Genomic DNA, 16,322 nt, shown 5'->3' with positions numbered 1-16,322 from the left:
CCCAACTTGGTCATTAGTCCAGAGACACGACCCACGGCATGGCCCGAACATGTTCGGGCCTGTTCGGACCATGCTCGGGCCACAAAAAAGTATTATTGAATCGGCCCGAACATTTTGTTTGGACCATGTTCGGGCCATGTATTTACAATTGAATTTAATTTTATCTACCTTTCCTGGTTTATCATCATCCATTGTTAAATATTTTCATTATTTATGTAAGATTCAAATCATTCTTTTTAATAATTTTCCTAACTTAATTGGAAAATAGATGATTAACTTTTATATTTGGGGGTCGACCCCAGACCCGATCAATCGAACTTGTCGAACCAATCGAACTTGTCGAACCAATTGAACAATCGAACTAATCGAACTCCATCGAACGATTAAAGTTTGATTAAAAAAATTAATCAAACTCTAAGATTTTTTAAAAGATTGTGAGTGTTCGATTAAGTTCGATCAATGGGTTTCGGTTCGATTGGTTCGATAAACCAATTTTGTTCAACAAGTTTGTGCTGCTCCGCCACCGTCAGTCAGGCACATCCTGGCAAATGAACGGGGTATTTTTCACTTAGGACCGTTGGCAAATGTACGGGGTCGAAAACGAAAGTGACGTAATAGCGCTGAATACCCAGTTTAATTGAACCGGGTTGGAAATATTTTGCTTCATTTCAAAGAACTGCATAGATGAATTTTTTTTCTCCATGGGTCAATTTTGTCTTCGAAGATTGAAGAAACTTTTAATGAAAAAATAAAGTGCCCAGTTTTCTTCCTTTTTTCCCTTTTTCAGTTTGAAGTTCATTTTTATTCATTTTCACGCTTTTAGCCTGAGACGTCCTATCTCATTTACACTGGGTGACGAATACCCCATGCAAATGCTCACCCCGTTTATTTGCCAGGATGTGCTTGACTGACCGTATAATAGCTTCTTTTAAAGCCAAATTCGAAATTTGAATCAGGAAATTACTTCTGATAACGGATTACACACTTTTCCTGTATCCTTTTAGCGCCAGAGGCGGTTTGTTGGGGTGTAGTATTCCGCCACACTCGTCCGCATGCGCAAAATCGCAACAGAGGGGCTACGCTATGGACTTTATCCCGGATAGACAAATATCCGGGTACAATAAAGGTCAAGCTGTTAAGTTTGGGAACTGTCGAAATGGCAATCGCGTGCCAGGACAAAGTTTTTGCAAGAGAGGGAAGATATGAGGATTTTAATATCATCAAACTAATCAAACTTTTTACTGACCAAACTAATCGAACTGCTATTGCTTCAAAAATTGTGAGTGTTCGATTAGGTTCGATTAATTTTTTTAATTGAACTTTAATCGTTCGATGGAGTTCGATTAGTTCGATTGTTCGATTGGTTAAACAAGTTCGATTGATCGGGTCTGGATTACTTTTGCTATTTTTGCCCCGAGCGACCCTACCGTAAGTAAACAAAAAATAATGATTCAAAGACTTGCTCCGTTCGCCCGTGCCCGCCATTATGGGAAAGATCCGAACCAGCGAACAGCGCCCAAAAAAACCCGATGATTTTACCGACTTTCCGAATCAGGTTTTCTTGTAAATAAACAGTCGGTCGGACGACCCGAACACAACATATTTTTGATTGCCGCCCTGTTGCATATCTGGTCTGTATTTTCATTTACTGTAAAATCAAAAGAGAAATCGTGTATTTTTTAATATGCCGTTCCTTAACTCAAATCGAATGACTTTGGAGGTTCGGTGAAATGCTGGCCGAATTGCCGTCCCATGTTTTGTCAGATAGTCCCAAGTTAGAGCAGTTGACAGTATGAAAGTTAAACTGTTGCTTCTGAAATTATTATCCAGACGGTATATACTAATAGATAAATTCGATTATCAAAGTAATCAATAATGATCGAATGTCGAGTACCAAAATTTCAAAAAAATTGTGAGTATTCGATCACTTTCTTAACAACCCTTTGAAGATTCGATAACCGTTCAAGTACTTTGATTGTTTTATTGATTACTTTCGATAACTTTGATAATTTTGATAACCAATTGTACTTCGATAACCAATTACTATAATATATCTTTAAGAAAAACCAAAAAAAATGACCTAAAACCAAAGCACAAAAAGAAGCCCCGCCATAAAGATTGACCCCCTTATTTCCCAGCCATTCCTCCCCTGTCATTTTGCCTTCGCCCTGGGTTTCCTCAAGTAACTCATATCGTCAGTATAGACGATGCTAATAAAAAATAGTGTGACATTATACAAAATGCTCAAAATCAACTTTCTGGAATAACTCTTCATATATTTTTTGAGTCAGCCATAGAGATTTCACTGGGTAATAGACCTCAACATGGAGATGATTAAAAAATAAAATTTTGTTATTTGAGTCAAAATTGTGGCTGCAGTTCAAAAACTCTAGTTTTTTTTTAAATGTAAGCCATACGATATTGAAATGTGATCTCTGAATGGGACCTTTTAGACTTGAAAGAAGAAAGGCTGAATTTTCCAAAAATTGTTAAATGTACATACTTTTGCGTTGTTGAATGTACTTTTTTGTGGCTTTTTTGTCAGCCACATTATTTTACTCACATTTCATGCTTTAATATATTTAAGTTGAGTAAGCCACAAAATTTCCTTCTTTTTGCAACAGGTAGATAAATTATTCAGCTTAACCATGGATGTATTTTGACATGTAAGCCACATGATGGCCTCATTCTATGAGCAAAATAGTGGATGACATCAAAAATGTCACAAAACAGGGGTTAATTTTTGATTAGCATCAGACTTAAACTTGTATATCAAGATTACGGGGTTTAGAGCACGGGCCCATTTTACTTTCGTTTTGAGTGGTTTCATTTTCGATTTCAACCCAACATCTTAGCAACGGGGTGCTCACCCATAGTTACAGGGGTTTGTGCGAGATCCCCCATTTCGATTAATGCAATGAAAAATGAAACTTTTCTATGTTTCACTTTTTTGCACCTATTCTTCAAAATGAAAATATTTAGGATTTTTTAAGTTCTTCTTTTATTCAATGATTTTTTGCGGCACTTTGTTGACAATCTAACTCTCGCATCAAATTCCCGCTTTCTTCAGTAAATTGAAGATGAGAAAAAACCTAAGCCACGGATCATGGATTGAAACAAATATGAAGGGTCGGATTTTACAACCGCCCTTCGTGCAAGGCACTGAAAGGCCACGAGTGCTAAAAGAAGGGCCATTTGAAATGCGGCAACCTCATTGGTGGAAATTTGATAAACAGCTGTGAAGGAGCGCTGGGAAGCAATCAGTAGAAGAGACCACTTTCGTTTTTTTTGTTGCAGATTTCTATAAAAACTTCTCTCACTCATCCCAGGAATTACTTGTCACTGTACATGTACACATGTGTTGTGTCAATTTGTCAGCATTATATTGTTGTAAAAGAAAAGATAAAAGAGGTAAGACTAGCCTAGTTTCTAATCCTGATATAGGAGTTTAAGTTTAGACTGATTGTGCATTTTGATTGGTTGGAGAAAACGATAATGGTTTTCGCGCGTGAATCGTGTGTTTTAATTGGCCGAAGTAAACTTGGTTTCAGATTATTTTGACGCGCTGCTACTGGAAACATATTTGATAAAATCGAAGGCTGGAAAGTACTCAATACAATCAAAGGTATTCAATATGATTGAAGGTAATCGAAAAGTAATCGAAATGATTGAATAAATCGAAAATGGTAGAAGAAAATGCCATAATCTGGAGTCGAGTGAGTATTCAATCACCGATAAAATAGATAGATGGTCACTGACCACCTTCGATTATTATCGATCATTATTAATTACTTCGTTTACAATCAAACGTTTGATTAGTACCGTCTGGTATTATAACCCAAACAGCCAAAAGGTAGGGTGTAAAGTTAGGGGAAGGAGTAGGTCAACTTCTTTATTCTCACGCTGGATTTCTTCCTTTTTATACTCTTGATCCTTTTCTTTAAATAGACCTTTCACTAATCAGCATGTCAGTATAGACCTAACTCTTCATACAAAAGTTACGGGAAACGCATATTTGGACTTTTTGTACCATCATGCTGCACGTAAGCACTTCAGCTAAAATCCTGCCAAAAGCAGGACAAAAATCAGTTTTTTGAAGTTTGCAAAAAACCCCACTGCCCACATAGAAGAAGAATGAAAATAAAGGGCAGTGAGGCTGGAGCTTCTATTTTTGAGGATTACGATTTTACCAGCTTTTTAGCGATTTTTGCCTCGCTAACCCAAATCTCGCAACCTCTTTACATACCTTAAGGAAGATCGAAATTAGAGTTTTTCAGCGTTTCAAAAAAAACGCATCGCAGAAATTTTTTCATACTAACAAGGATCGATTCTCAACAACAAAATACTTCTTTTGGTCTATCTTTGGGTTTGTTTCTGACGTTTTGCCTTCAAAGAATATTGATTACTTTCCTTTTCCCCTTGAGTGCGTTTTCGCGCAGGCGAATAAAGATGAGGCGGCAATCTTGCACTGAGGGTAGGGCTGCAAAAGCGTCGGTCATTGGTCAATGTCGGACTGAAAAAGCCATTTGACCGACTGAAAATCCTTTGTGTCGGTCATGATGTCCGAATAAAAAAAGGAATAAACCATTAACTTGAGAGCTGAAAATAAATTTCTTACATGCTGTCTCTTACTTAGCGTATTCTTTTAATAATTGCTTCCTTTGTAGCTTTCGGGGTGTTTTTAAGTTAACTTTTATTGACTTGCTTTCTTCGTTACTTTCTTTGTTTCCATAAGACCACTTTTATCAACCCGCTTTCTTTGTAACTTTTAAGGGTGTTTCTAAAATTACTTTTGTCAACTTGCTTTCTTCGTAACCTCCTTTGTTTCTAAGATGACTTTTATCAATTTGCTTTCTTTGCAACTTTCAAGGGTGTTTCTACGATCACTTTTATTGGCTTGCTTACTTCATAACTTTCAAGAGTGTTTCTAAGTTAACTTTTATCGACTCGCTTTTTTCATGACTTTCAAGTGTGTTTCTAAGATCACTTTTATCAATTCGCTTTCTTCATAACTTTCAAGAGTGTTTCTAAGATCACTTTTATCAATTTGCTTACTTCATAACTTTCAAGAGTGTTTCTAAGTTAACTTTTATCAACTCACTTACTTCATAACTTTCAAGAGTGTTTCTAAGATCACTTTTATCAATTTGTTTTCTTCGTAACTTTCAACGATGTTTTAAAGTTAACTTTTATCAACTCACTTTCTTCATAACTTCCAAGAGTGTATCTAAGATCACTTTTATCAGATTGCTTTTTTGCTTCGTAACTTTCGAGAGTGTTTCAAAGTTAACTTTTATCAACTCGCTTTCTTCGTAGCTTTCAAGAGTGTTTTTAAGACCACTTTTATCAACTTGCTTACTTAATAACTTTCAAGAGTGTTTCTAAGTTAACTTTTATCAACTCGCTTTCTTCGTAACTTTCAAGAGTGTTTCTAAGTTAACTTTTATCAACTTGCTTTCTTCGTAACTTCCAAGGGTGTTTCTAAGATCACTTTTATCGAATCAATTTCTCTGTTACAGTAACAAACTGTTCCAAGGTAACTTTTAGTTTACCTACTCGTTTTCTCCGTAACTCTCAAGACTGCATAATTTCAGAAAAAATATACACTGAATGACCGACAGGATTTTGAGTTTGACCAACAGGATTTCATTTCTGTTGGACATGATGTCCGATTGACTAAAAATAGTTATTTGCAGCCCTGTGCCCTCACTTCTTAGTTTCCGCCTTATTTTACGCCCACGATAGAATGGTCCAAATACGGGGGTATTCCAAATGATAAACCATGTCGTTCTGTAAGTGTTTATTTTCTGAGAGATACAAATAGTGTATTGAATATTATTAACTTATTTTTTTAAGTTTATTTAAGGCTACTGTTATTACATTGTCGCCTACACCAAACAGATAACCGGCAATATGCCGGCAAAAACAAAGCTGGCTATTTGCCAGCAAGAATTTCATGTCCTTTTAATCACTTGGATGGTCACAAATATCCTTCATGTACTAATGTGTCCTACATAGGGGGTCAAAAGTGTGAGTTGTGCTACTTGGACATATCCTGGTGCAATTATTTACAGATAAGAACTTTGATAGAATTTGTTTATAAACATAAAAGATCCAAAGCATTCACTCCAGATACCAAACGCTGCAATTTGTGTCTTGCCGAGAAATTCGAGATCGCGAACTACCCAAGCAAGAACTTACTGAATAAAAGAGTAGAAATTATTGCCAAATGTAGACACAGACGAAAATTTCAGCTTGATACTACCTGATGACATTCGAATGTGACGTCAAAAACATTTTTTGAAGACAATGTATATTGTATTTTATTTTCTAACGTTTCTCATTCCACTGATGATTAGTGCCTGAGCACCATAAAACTCTGAGTTTGATATGGTGTCAACTCTTTCTTATAAACATAAAAGATAAAGTTATTTTTTTTCGTATTAGTAAAATAACTTAACTATCAACCCAATATGGGTTCAACACCTGTAGATGAGAGTTGGGGATTTGACAGATTTGACGATGGAACCAACAGTAAGAATTTTAATTCTAGACAATAAGCATTCAAAAAACTAATTCTATCAACTGAAGGAATTTCTAATTCATCTAAATCATTATCATTTTTTAAACTCAATTTAACATTTTAAAAAGTGTCCAAAAAATTTTGAGAATCAGAAAGAACTTTTTTTATTTTTCTCTATTTGAAGAAATGGTTGGGGAGATTCAGCTTAAGAAGTATGGCAACTTTCTCGATGAATATGCAAGTTCATTGAAGGCTATTGAAGATGCCTTGGATGAAGAAGCAGGAGATAGCTGGGATTTCACTCTGGATCCCATTTCTTTACAAGTATATTATTCTGCAATTTAAAAGTTTTGAATTTCTCAATAGGTCGATCCTCTCGGAGCAACTTGAGTAGATATCAATTTTTTAGCATTCGAGGACATTTAGGAGTCTGGGATTATTTCTATGGCATTTAATCCTGCTATTGTAGATTTTTAGTCATTTTGGTGTCAAGGTGATGAAGTGCTTGAAATATCAGCTTCAGCAATTAAGTTAGACAATATTAATAAAACATTGTATTGATTTGCAAGGTATATTAAAAATTTAAATTTTTTAGATCTTGCCGTACGAACATGCCCAGCTATTTGACTTGGTTAATACTGACAATAAGGTAATGTAACATTTAGATTTACAGTAATAATTATTATGGTGCCTTTTTTCATTATTCTTTTTTTTTTAAATAGAGTTGACAGATATGTCTTTTTTCAAGAATAACTGACTTTAATTTAAAAAGTAAAAGGATTTTCCAGTTTACTAAGGCTGCTAAGTCAAGTGAAAAAAAACAACAATTTACAATTTGATTGCAAGTGGAAAAATGATTTCCAGCTACTAACTTGACACCATCTGGGAAAAAGAGAAAGTATGGCTCATTTACTTGAGGGTTACAAATGGTAGCAACCTCACTAGAGTGTGTTAAATTCAATTTCTTTATGTTTTTTTTTTCAAATCATTAATTAAAAAAACAAAACATTTTATTAATTAACTCAATTAAAAAAAAAAATATACCCATCTTCATCTGATCATATTCTGATCAAATCACAGCAGATCTTGAAAACAAGGCTGTTTCTGGGGAACAGCAACAAGTTTAAAACTTGCCAACTAAAGCTTGCCAGCTTGAAAAAAATCTGTTAAAGTTATAAAAAGAACTCACATTGTATAACCCTTCATAGCCCTCATAGATTTGACTGTATCAAACCCAATAACAGTTTGATCTGCTCTCGTATACTTTAGTTCTTGTTTGAAATGTTTAATGATTTATTCCTATTGTTTTAATTTAGGTTTTAAACAAAGTTATCATTGTGATTGGTGTTCTGTGCAGTGAGCTGAAGGCTTTGGTTCATGAGGTAACAATCTGTTTGCCTAATTCCTTATATATAATCTTTGAAAGTTCTTCCCGCACAGTAAAGTGTAAAAGATTCTCTACATACTTGAGATGAATTTTTAAGCATTTTACAAACAACCAGTAATAGCTGGTATGGCAGACATAATAACTCTGAAATACTGATGCCGTTATGTGTTATGGTATCTCCTCAGTTTTCGAGCAAATCTATTTCAAACTGGTACTCTTCTTATTCCTACACAACTATATAGTTTACTCGTTCAGTTCGTTAAGATCATTAAACACTAGTTAGGTATTATTTGTCTATTAAAAATTGTGTAGAATACTTTACATCGCGACTATTTGCTGTTTTAGGCCAAAACAAAGCTGTATGATCCATTAATGTTATACGATGAAGCTTGTGAGTACTTTATTTTATGACGAGGTGAATCTCAATTAATTAATCACCCAGAAGCTAGTTTTATAGATATTCACAGCTTGATTATGTACGTCCTCTTTTTTGCTTTTACTCTTTTCCACTCAAATTATTTTGGTATGTTTGAAAATGAAATTATGTCCTGAGAAAATAAATCTTAGCACCTTTTACGCTGCTGGCCCTTATTGGTATTATTTTTGACCTGTGTTCGGGTTAAGGTTGAAGTATAAAAATCGGAGTAAAATTATAGGTTAAGGTATAAACTTCTCTCTGTTAAATGATTTCTTTATTTTAAAAGAAAGATCTTATACCTAGACCTAAAATAAACATAAACAAACATCTGAGAAAGATGTTTGATTTTTCTTTTGAAAAACTCATCTTAAAAAATTGGGTATGTAAAGCTCTATTGGAAAGTGAATACTTTTTTCTTTTTATTGAAGTGTCTGAGAAATCTTTGGAAGAAGGCAAACCCGAAGAATACCTTGGACGAATGTTACAACCTCTTCAAGTAGGCTCTTTTTTTATAAGGACCAGTAAATAGCTGTTGAGACCCAATTATTAATTTCTTATTGGTACTCAATTTGTAGGTAGGCTCAATTTGTTCTAATTCTGTTTTTGTTTTATAACGCAAAATAGAGGTATTTTAGGCTCAAACTTTTACCACTCTGACCCTTACATTGATTGTAGTTCAGAGATTACCTTTTTTTGGGGGTGGGGTTGAGCCTCATTGTTCTCAAGGATTCCAACATGTTTAAAGCTAATTTATTACAATAAAGGACATCTCGGATTCAAGATTAAGCTTTAATATATTTAAAATACGGCTCATGTAGACAAACAATTTTCATTTAAGGATGCATCAACTTTTGTACAAAGATCTTATGAGGTTATTCAACATGTTATTCATCAATTTGCTTCATTGTACACAAGGTCAGTTTGACGCAAGGATTAAAGCTCTTTTATTTTGCAAATAACACCTTAATAATGTGAAAAATCTATTGTAGAGTAATTAATGATTTTTTTGAGATTCTTGGGATACTTGATTCAGAAGCAATTGTATTGGAGTATGGTGAGTAGAAAGAACTGTGTCTTTACTGAAATAATATTAGCATTTTAAAATAATAATAATAATCTTTTCCATTTAGGGCTGGTCCAAAAGTGATGGATATAACTGATGTTCACTTTTTGGTAAGTTTTTGTTAATCATAAGCAACCATAGCACAAAGTAGGACATACGGCTATAGTATTGCGGTCAGGTTATACCGAAGGCGCCTTGATGCCTTCCTGTTTTTGATAATTTTAAAAACATTCAAATTCAAAGTTTGACAGGCTCCTTGTCTCTAAAACTTGATACACTTATATGTTTTTAATGGGAATTGGGATCCAGTCAAGTAGAGATTAGTGCTTATATCTTATGTAAATTTCTCTGTATTCTTTGCCACAGAAAGTCATGTGACATCTTTTTCAACCAATAAGATTTAATAATTTCGAGGGTAAAACAAACACTATGGTTTAACTCATTAAAAGATTATGTTTACTGAAAACACATAATTAAAATCTTTAGTAAGTGTTCTGTTGTACCCCAGTTCTGACGTCATGCCGTGACGAAGAATTACCTAGTTACCTGGTCTATCCAAAGCCCATAATTTGAAAAGTTTTAATGTATATTTTTATGATTGTTTTCCCCTTCTTTAGACATTATTTGAACATTTGGGTGATTTGTTGGCAACTTTGATCACATTGGATGAAATTATTAACAATAATATGTTACTCAAAGAACACTGGAAGAAGTATAAAAGGTTTGTGATTGAGTATATTTTGGTTTTGATTCATAAAAACATTTATCATTCTCTCATTCGACTGCCAAGGCATACCGGATAAGTGGGATGGGGGAACCTGGGAACCTAAAGTGGGAACCTAAATGAACACCGGAAAAGTGGGATGGGGGAACCTAAGTGGGAACCTAAATGAACACCGGAAAAGTGGGAGTGGGATGGGGGAACCTAAGTGGGAACCTAAATGAACACCGGAAAAGTGGGATGGGGGAACCTAAGTGGGAACCTAAATGAACACCGGAAAAGTGGGATGGGGGAACCTAAGTGGGAACCTAAATGAACACCGGAAAAGTGGGATGGGGGAACCTAAGTGGGAACCTAAATGAACACCGGAAAAGTGGGATGGGGGAACCTAAGTGGGAACCTAAATGAACACCGGAAAAGTGGGATGGGGGAACCTAAGTGGGAACCTAAATGAACACCGGAAAAGTGGGATGGGGGAACCTAAGTGGGAACCTAAGTTGTTTAATTATTATAGAATTGAAATATTTTTCTTTAAAACAAATACATAAGCGAAAAATAAAATTGCTCGATAGCAAGTCTTATCGTAGTTTAAGAAGAATTCCTTTATGTTTAAATAAATAGGTCTATGAAAATGGCGATTTGTGTTTACTTTTCAAATTTTGAAAATTTGAAAAGATGAGCACATATTTTTTACCTGAAAAGTGGGATGGGGGAACCCGGGAACCTAAAGTGGGAACCTAATTTGTTATTATTTAATTTTTCTTTAAAAACAAATACATAAAGATAAGAAGGATATTATATGCAAGGAAAGAAAAAACCTTTTATCATATAAGAACACCAGTTATTTACTTTTTACATTACGGTTCGCAACAATAATGTTGAAAATAAAACAAAGGGAATTTATTTATTCAATTAGCTCAAAAAAGCATGTTTATTTATCAGCAGTTTTATAGTGTATCTTTTTGAAAGGTTCTTTTTAGTAAATTGACTTAATTGACTTTAAACTTTAAACTTTAAACCGTCATATCTTCAAATCTAGAAGGAATTAGAAGTTCGTTCATAGCTCGATGTATAACTTAGAGCCTCTTCTTTCTTTTGCACGGATTTAATTTGCTTGAATACAGAATCTAGTAAAACATTATTTACGATCTAGTTTTTGTTCACTCTTGATGCAATACACATTGTTTTTTATTAGCAGCTCCAATTTTCGGGTCAGGGCTGGGGTCGCTTAGCATTTAACGGATTCTAGCTCGTTTTTCTTTCTGTACCAACCAAACAGTCAGCGTGTGAATACACTTCAATAATTAGAAATGTTTGATAGTAAAATAGAACATATTGCACGGCTTGCCACGTTTCAATACACATAAGCATAGATCCACGGGGGGGGTGCACTCAAGGTAAACGACCTACCATACGTGCGGCCCTTTTTTCCAAGCTTCCCAAAGTACACTGTAAGGGCGGAAATTAGCAAAAATGAGAATAAGTGCACTCTAAGGGTTTAAAATTTGGTCAAAGCCAGTCCGGCTTTTAGAATTTCATCCGAACAAGTGTCATGTTTTAACACTGGGTAAATTTTGGAACATCAAATATGTCCATCCCTATCAGGATCTGTTCTAGAACATGTTGACCAAGAAAAAGATCTAGGAGTGATAATCGATAGTGACCTGACCTTTGAAGCCCATATATTCAGTAAAATCAAGAAAGCTAACTCTATCGTTGGCTTGATTAGCAGGAGCTTCGAATTTCTCTCACCAGATATGTTTGGAACGCTTTTCATTGCATTTGTCAGACCCCATTTGGAATATGCACATGTAGTATGGTCTCCAAGGCTAATCAAACATATCAATGCAATCGAGGGCGTCCAACGAAGAGCTACAAGGCTAGTTAGTTGCTATAGAAACTACTCATACGAAGATCGGCTGCGACTCATCAATCTACCTAGCCTAAAGACCAGGCGGCAAGTTGGTGATATGGTGGAAGTTTCCAAGAACCTCCACATTTATGACGAGTCTATAAGATCAGAGAAATTTACTCCTCGAACACGACCACGACGTCAGCATGATTACGAGCTTCAAAGGAACTTTACTAATGACGGTATGAGAGGCTACCAAAGCAACTCTCTTTTTTACAGAAGTGTGAAACCTTGGAATGATCTAGAAGAAGATATTGTTGAAGCACCATCCTTACAAGTCTTCAAAGAGCGTTTGATAAAAGAAAGGGAGAAAAAACTTTATAAAATGTTAAATCAAAAGTTCTGTTTCATAGGAGGTCAATAGACGTGCGAAATATATTGCTATAAAAAAATAAAAAATAAAAAAATAAAATAAAAAAAATAAAAAATTAGGTTCCCACTTAGGTTCCCCCATCCCACTTTTCCGGTGTTCATTTAGGTTCCCACTTAGGTTCCCCCATCCCACTTTTCAGGTGTTCATTTAGGTTCCCACTTAGGTTCCCCCATCCCACTTTTCAGGTGTTCATTTAGGTTCCCACTTAGGTTCCCCCATCCCACTTTTCAGGTGTTCATTTAGGTTCCCACTTAGGTTCCCCCATCCCACTTTTCAGGTGTTCATTTAGGTTCCCACTTAGGTTCCCCCATCCCACTTTTCAGGTGTTCATTTAGGTTCCCACTTTAGGTTCCCAGGTTCCCCCATCCCACTTATCCGGTATGCCGACTGCCAATGGTGCGTAACATTTGATCAAAAGAACCAAATTTAATAAAAAGCCCATCAAAATTTATCGTTTTTCTTTCAAATGTAAAGTGATTTTTTTTAAGCCTCAGAGCTCAGAATATTTCTTCAAAACGTGGTATACCGTACCCAGTATAGTCGGCTGAGGTCGAAAAACGTTTCATTTCGTGATACATCTTTTAGATTCCAAAAAAAACAACGGAAACTCGCGAATTAGTATGTGTAGATTACAAATCAAAAAAGTTTCCACGATATTATCGTGCAAGTAACGAGTAATTGGCGATTTTTTGCGTTTCCAGGCAAAATTGCAAGGCCTGGAAATTCATGATTTTTGGGGGGTCTTCAAATTAAAAAAAAACCTATATCAAATGATAGAGCTCTTCAAACTGAGCAAAAAAGTGTATTACACCAAAGTCCCAACTTCTCTAGATCAAAATTTATTGGCCTATTTGTGGTGAAAAACTGATGGAAAACAGGGAATTTCCCCACAATCTGCATTAATTTATGCAAAATTAAACACCTTTTTGACCACAAATAGGCCCATAACTTTTGATCTAGAGAAGTTTTCCAGGCCTTGCAATTTTGCCTGGAAACGCAAAAAATCGCCAATTAGTCGTTACTTGCACGATAATATCGTGGAAACTTTTTGATTTTGGAATCTACATATACTAATTTGCGAGTTTCCACCAAAAAAAGTTAGTTCTAAGAGGTGTATCACGAAAATCATTTTCTAGCCACTTTTTTCGACCTCAGCCGCGCGACTAGTAGTCTTTTGAGGCATTTCATTCTACAAGGGAATTTCCATAACCCGAACCCACACGGAGAACACCGATCTGTTTGAGTTAAGGAAATCTTAAGTTGTGGAGATTTTGGTTTATAAGGCATTGTTAACTGAAGGAGCGAGAAACTTATTTGAGTTCAGAAGACATGCAAGTTATCGAGGGTTAAGTTAAAGAGACTCTACTGAACCTATTATTTTACTTTATAGAATGTTGAAGTCAGTGCACCACAACTCTCAAAGATTCAATGTCGATGAAACCAAACTAAGACCTTTTGAGAAATTACTTTTATCTCTTGAAGGTCAAGTCATGCATGGCCGTATTTTCGCAGTAAGCTTTTCTTTCTGTTCTTTAACGCCTAGTTAGAACAAAACTTCAATCTTGAGGAATGTGATTATGTCTGTGGTACTTAGCTATCTTGTGTTAGCTTATCATGATAAATCCTGCTTGTAAAAAAGGCACTTTTTTATAAAAATACTAACAAAATTATGATTCCTTATAGACTGAATGTAATTTAAGTAAAATCGATTTTTTCGTCCGATTAGAAATTCTCCATTGAATATTGTTACTCTAGGACTTTTAGGCAGTCTTATGATTGTTTTCACGGGGTCCACGTTCAGTCGATTTGGTTATCTATGAGCTGAAAGGACCTTGGGAAGGAGAAGGGCTTTGCCCAAGGAACCCTGGTTTGTGGTGCTTTTGTATTAGACCACTCGTCCGTCACTCATTGAATCATTTCTTCTTTCAGAACTGTTTGAACCTTCATTTTGACACACGTTCCATTAATGTTACCCGAAATACATTGTTAGCAGAGGAAATGATCACTTGCTTGAAAGCTATGTTCACAATTATTGAGCCCAAATTAGGTATGGTTTTTTAAAGTTTTTTTGTATAAAGACGAACTTATTTATAGTCAGTAATCTTAGTCCACTATCAATTAAGTATACCCAACCCACAAGAATGTTTATTTAAATTTAATGAATTCCTAACTCAGAAGTAGTTCAAGGATACTTATTTCTTGGTGCTAACTCTTTTAAAGTTTTGATTTCTTTTGTTATCCATGGTTAAGCTCCCCTTTAAATTTGTCGATTAGAGAGTTTTTGTAACCATGGTGTCCTGACTACTGGCTAATTGAGGTCTTCTGTTGACAAAGCAAGGTATTAAGAATGGCAATGACAATGATAAATACCAATCTAGAAGACTTTGCAGGCCTTTTTAGAGGAATTTGAGAAATTTTATTTTTAAAAAGTTCTCTCTAAAAGTCTGGGAATGCACAAAGTAAACAAGAAAATGAACACATCTGACCAATAAATAAATGGACTTTACCCTTTTTGAAGGACATGATGATTTTATTTATTGCAATATGAAAATCATGCCGTATTCGGTCAAGGAGTGATCCAATTGAGGAAATCAATTCTTTTCAGGGACCATGTTCGTTTATTATGTTTCAGCCCTTTAAGAGCCATTTTCTGTAAGAATCAGACAGGTCGAGGAAGTGATATCCTCAGATTTTGCCAATTTTTGGATATTTTGCTCAAATACATGAAAATAACATCCTGTGAAAATTTTTTTGAAAAATCTTTTTTCGTTCCCAAGATATGGGCCTTTAAAATTTGGGCCAATTTGCCCAAAAAAGTGCACTTTTGATAAATCTTTGACTTCAAGAGCAATTTTAGACATGATCAAGCTTAAGATTCATTTCAAAACATATTTTCCTGGAAGAAATCCATGGGTACTTTGAAAAAATGGCATTTTGAGAAAAATTTTTTGACCCTATGGCTAGAAATCATTGCCTGAAATCACAACATTTCTAATTTTGAATAGATTTTGAGAGCAATTAGCTGGCTTGGCCACAAGTGTCACATTGATATTTTTGTATATTTCTGAAGTCTTTATGGTCATCTTTAACTTTCAATTAAAATTGTCATGTGACACTTAAGGCCACGCCCTAAAATGGCGGTTAAACATAGCTTTTCGCTCAATTTTTAGTATTTTCAATGAGCTTTTAAAGCCATGGCCCTAAGTTCCACCACTGAAACAAACCATTTTTAGTTAGTGTTTTGGCCATATTACCCAATCCTAAAATCAAACCCATGTGTTCTAATACCATTTTTGCACAATTTATCTTCGAAAATCTTTTTAAGTCATCAAGACTTAGCCAATTTTTCCCTTAGCAACGCATTGTTTTTCCCTAGCAACCAGGCATCCAGCTTTATCAAAATTTTCCAAACTGTTTCCTAGTGGTTCCAGACCATGGTAAATGTCTTAGATTGCAATATCAAAGTCTTGGACACAATTTTCACTGAATTTTAGGGCAAATTAGGGTCGCAGAGACAGAAATAGCAGACCCCAACAGGTAACGAGGAAGCAACTTTGGCTGATGCTTGTTGCAAAACCCTAAATCAAATCAAATTGATTCTAATGTTTTTAACATTATTGCAGAGGAAATACTAAGATAAAATTAAGTGGGGGTACTTAGCATAGAAGTTGAAGGTTCTTTTAACAGGTGAAATGAGGCTTTTGACAAGAAATTTCACCACTAAGGAAAAACGCTAAGTCTCTTGTTTTTCTTTGTTTTCAAATGCTAAAAATTATTTGCCATTGATCTTTGAAGGGAAGTCTCTTCTTGCATTTCATACCTTTGTACTGTTTTATCATTATAGATACTACACAGACCTAGAAAAGAACTTTGAAGAAAGTTATACTGCCTTACAGACGAACTCTAAGAGGAGGAGAGGATACAG

The 16,322-nt window shown here is 35.1% G+C and overlaps 1 protein-coding gene across 1 annotated transcript in view; it reads left to right on the top strand.

The window, feature by feature from the left end:
* The first annotated feature begins 6,409 nt into the window (after positions 1 to 6,409).
* The window catches only part of LOC136809868 (WASH complex subunit 4-like), a 54,784-nt gene continuing 44,871 nt past the window's right edge, over positions 6,410 to 16,322 (top strand). Inside the window, exons 1-11 of the mRNA XM_067066429.1 lie at positions 6,410 to 6,534; positions 6,708 to 6,847; positions 7,119 to 7,172; positions 7,840 to 7,905; positions 8,256 to 8,301; positions 8,757 to 8,824; positions 9,167 to 9,243; positions 9,459 to 9,501; positions 10,009 to 10,112; positions 13,788 to 13,908; positions 14,327 to 14,444. Coding sequence (XP_066922530.1) covers positions 6,474 to 6,534; positions 6,708 to 6,847; positions 7,119 to 7,172; positions 7,840 to 7,905; positions 8,256 to 8,301; positions 8,757 to 8,824; positions 9,167 to 9,243; positions 9,459 to 9,501; positions 10,009 to 10,112; positions 13,788 to 13,908; positions 14,327 to 14,444 — 898 coding nt within the window. The 5' untranslated portion in view covers positions 6,410 to 6,473. The remainder of the gene's footprint in view (positions 6,535 to 6,707; positions 6,848 to 7,118; positions 7,173 to 7,839; positions 7,906 to 8,255; positions 8,302 to 8,756; positions 8,825 to 9,166; positions 9,244 to 9,458; positions 9,502 to 10,008; positions 10,113 to 13,787; positions 13,909 to 14,326; positions 14,445 to 16,322) is intronic.

The sequence above is a fragment of the Clytia hemisphaerica genome, unplaced genomic scaffold (assembly GCF_902728285.1).
Source record: "Clytia hemisphaerica strain Z4C2 unplaced genomic scaffold, Clytia hemisphaerica genome assembly, whole genome shotgun sequence".
Classification (NCBI taxonomy): Eukaryota; Metazoa; Cnidaria; class Hydrozoa; order Leptothecata; family Clytiidae; genus Clytia; species Clytia hemisphaerica.
Note: the sequence above shows the minus strand (reverse complement) of the source record. Positions and strands in the feature narration are given on the sequence as shown.